The 1,106-nt window shown below is 38.1% G+C and overlaps 1 protein-coding gene across 1 annotated transcript in view; it reads right to left on the bottom strand.

The window, feature by feature from the left end:
* The window catches only part of LOC104763164 (transcription initiation factor TFIID subunit 4b-like), an 8,935-nt gene extending 7,852 nt beyond the window's left edge, over positions 1-1,083 (bottom strand). The window contains exons 1-4 of the mRNA XM_010486571.1: positions 959-1,083; positions 693-780; positions 468-603; positions 177-233 (exon numbers count right to left, since the gene is read on the bottom strand). Of these exons, the coding sequence (XP_010484873.1) occupies positions 177-233; positions 468-603; positions 693-780; positions 959-1,083 (406 nt within the window). The remainder of the gene's footprint in view (positions 1-176; positions 234-467; positions 604-692; positions 781-958) is intronic.

Below are 1,106 nucleotides of genomic sequence, written 5' to 3'. Positions count from 1 at the left end.
CTCCCATTCTTCCTTCACCTTCTGGTTCATTTCATTAATTTGTAGGCGAATATCTGATGTGATAAAAGTCCGGTGTCTAGATTTCTCAGCATCAACCCGCTGAAGAAGAATTTTTACCTTGAGAAAGAATAGATACAAAAATGTTGAAGCAGGTCGTAAGAGAAAATTAGACTGACCTGCTTTGACAACCGAATTATATGGGATAATAATCCTCGCATCCTTTCCTCCACACACTGGGAGCACAAATACATGAGAAAAGGGTAAAAAAAAGAAAAAGAAGCTCAAGTACTGTAAGCAAATAATGCATAAGTTGAATTCTCACCAAAGACAAGCACCGTTCGACATCATTGCTTATCTGCTTTATACCCGCTTTCGCCACTGCCAGATATAAGAAACATTTGTAAGCTTCTTCTCCAAGTGATTCAATAACTAGAAATTAAAATAGAAGATATGGTAAGTATCCAAACTAATTTCCGCCAGTTTTCTCTGCAGCGGAGTTTTATGCAAGATTAATCTTTCTTCTTCTTCGTGCACAACTCTCCGAGATGCTTCGGAAACACGAGCATCCTCCTTGGCCCCAGAGAATAATTGTTCTTCCTCTTCCTAAACCAAATGCAGACAAAAAAAAAATGATTAATTCAGTAATCTACTTCCAGATTCAAATTTATAACTGAATCTACCAGGAAACGCACCCTGAGATTAACACCACTGACTGCAGTAACATCATTGAGCTGTTCAATACTTTGATCCATAGAATTCCCTGCTACTTTTTGCTTCTTACTGCAAGTAGATCCATGCAAAACAATTATGATTTTATTTTACTTGGGGACTCAAAAAGAAAAATGCTTTAAGCTTTAAAAATCCATACAACCGAAATCTCTTATTAAAATTTGGCTAACGGATAAAGAGTGACTCAAGAAAATCGTTCCCCATGTCTAAGCCTGAGCAGATCAATTACCTTGGTGGTGGAGGTGAAGAACCTAATGTCTCAAGAGGTTTTTTCTGACCAACAGAAGGCTTTTTGGGTGGCATCCTAGCATTAATTCCTCCTTGAGAGGTTCCTAATGGGCCACGAGAATTCATCTGATGGATACACAAACAATGTC

This window comes from Camelina sativa, chromosome 18 (assembly GCF_000633955.1).
Source record: "Camelina sativa cultivar DH55 chromosome 18, Cs, whole genome shotgun sequence".
In the NCBI taxonomy this organism is placed as follows: domain Eukaryota; kingdom Viridiplantae; phylum Streptophyta; class Magnoliopsida; order Brassicales; family Brassicaceae; genus Camelina; species Camelina sativa.
Note: the sequence above shows the minus strand (reverse complement) of the source record. Positions and strands in the feature narration are given on the sequence as shown.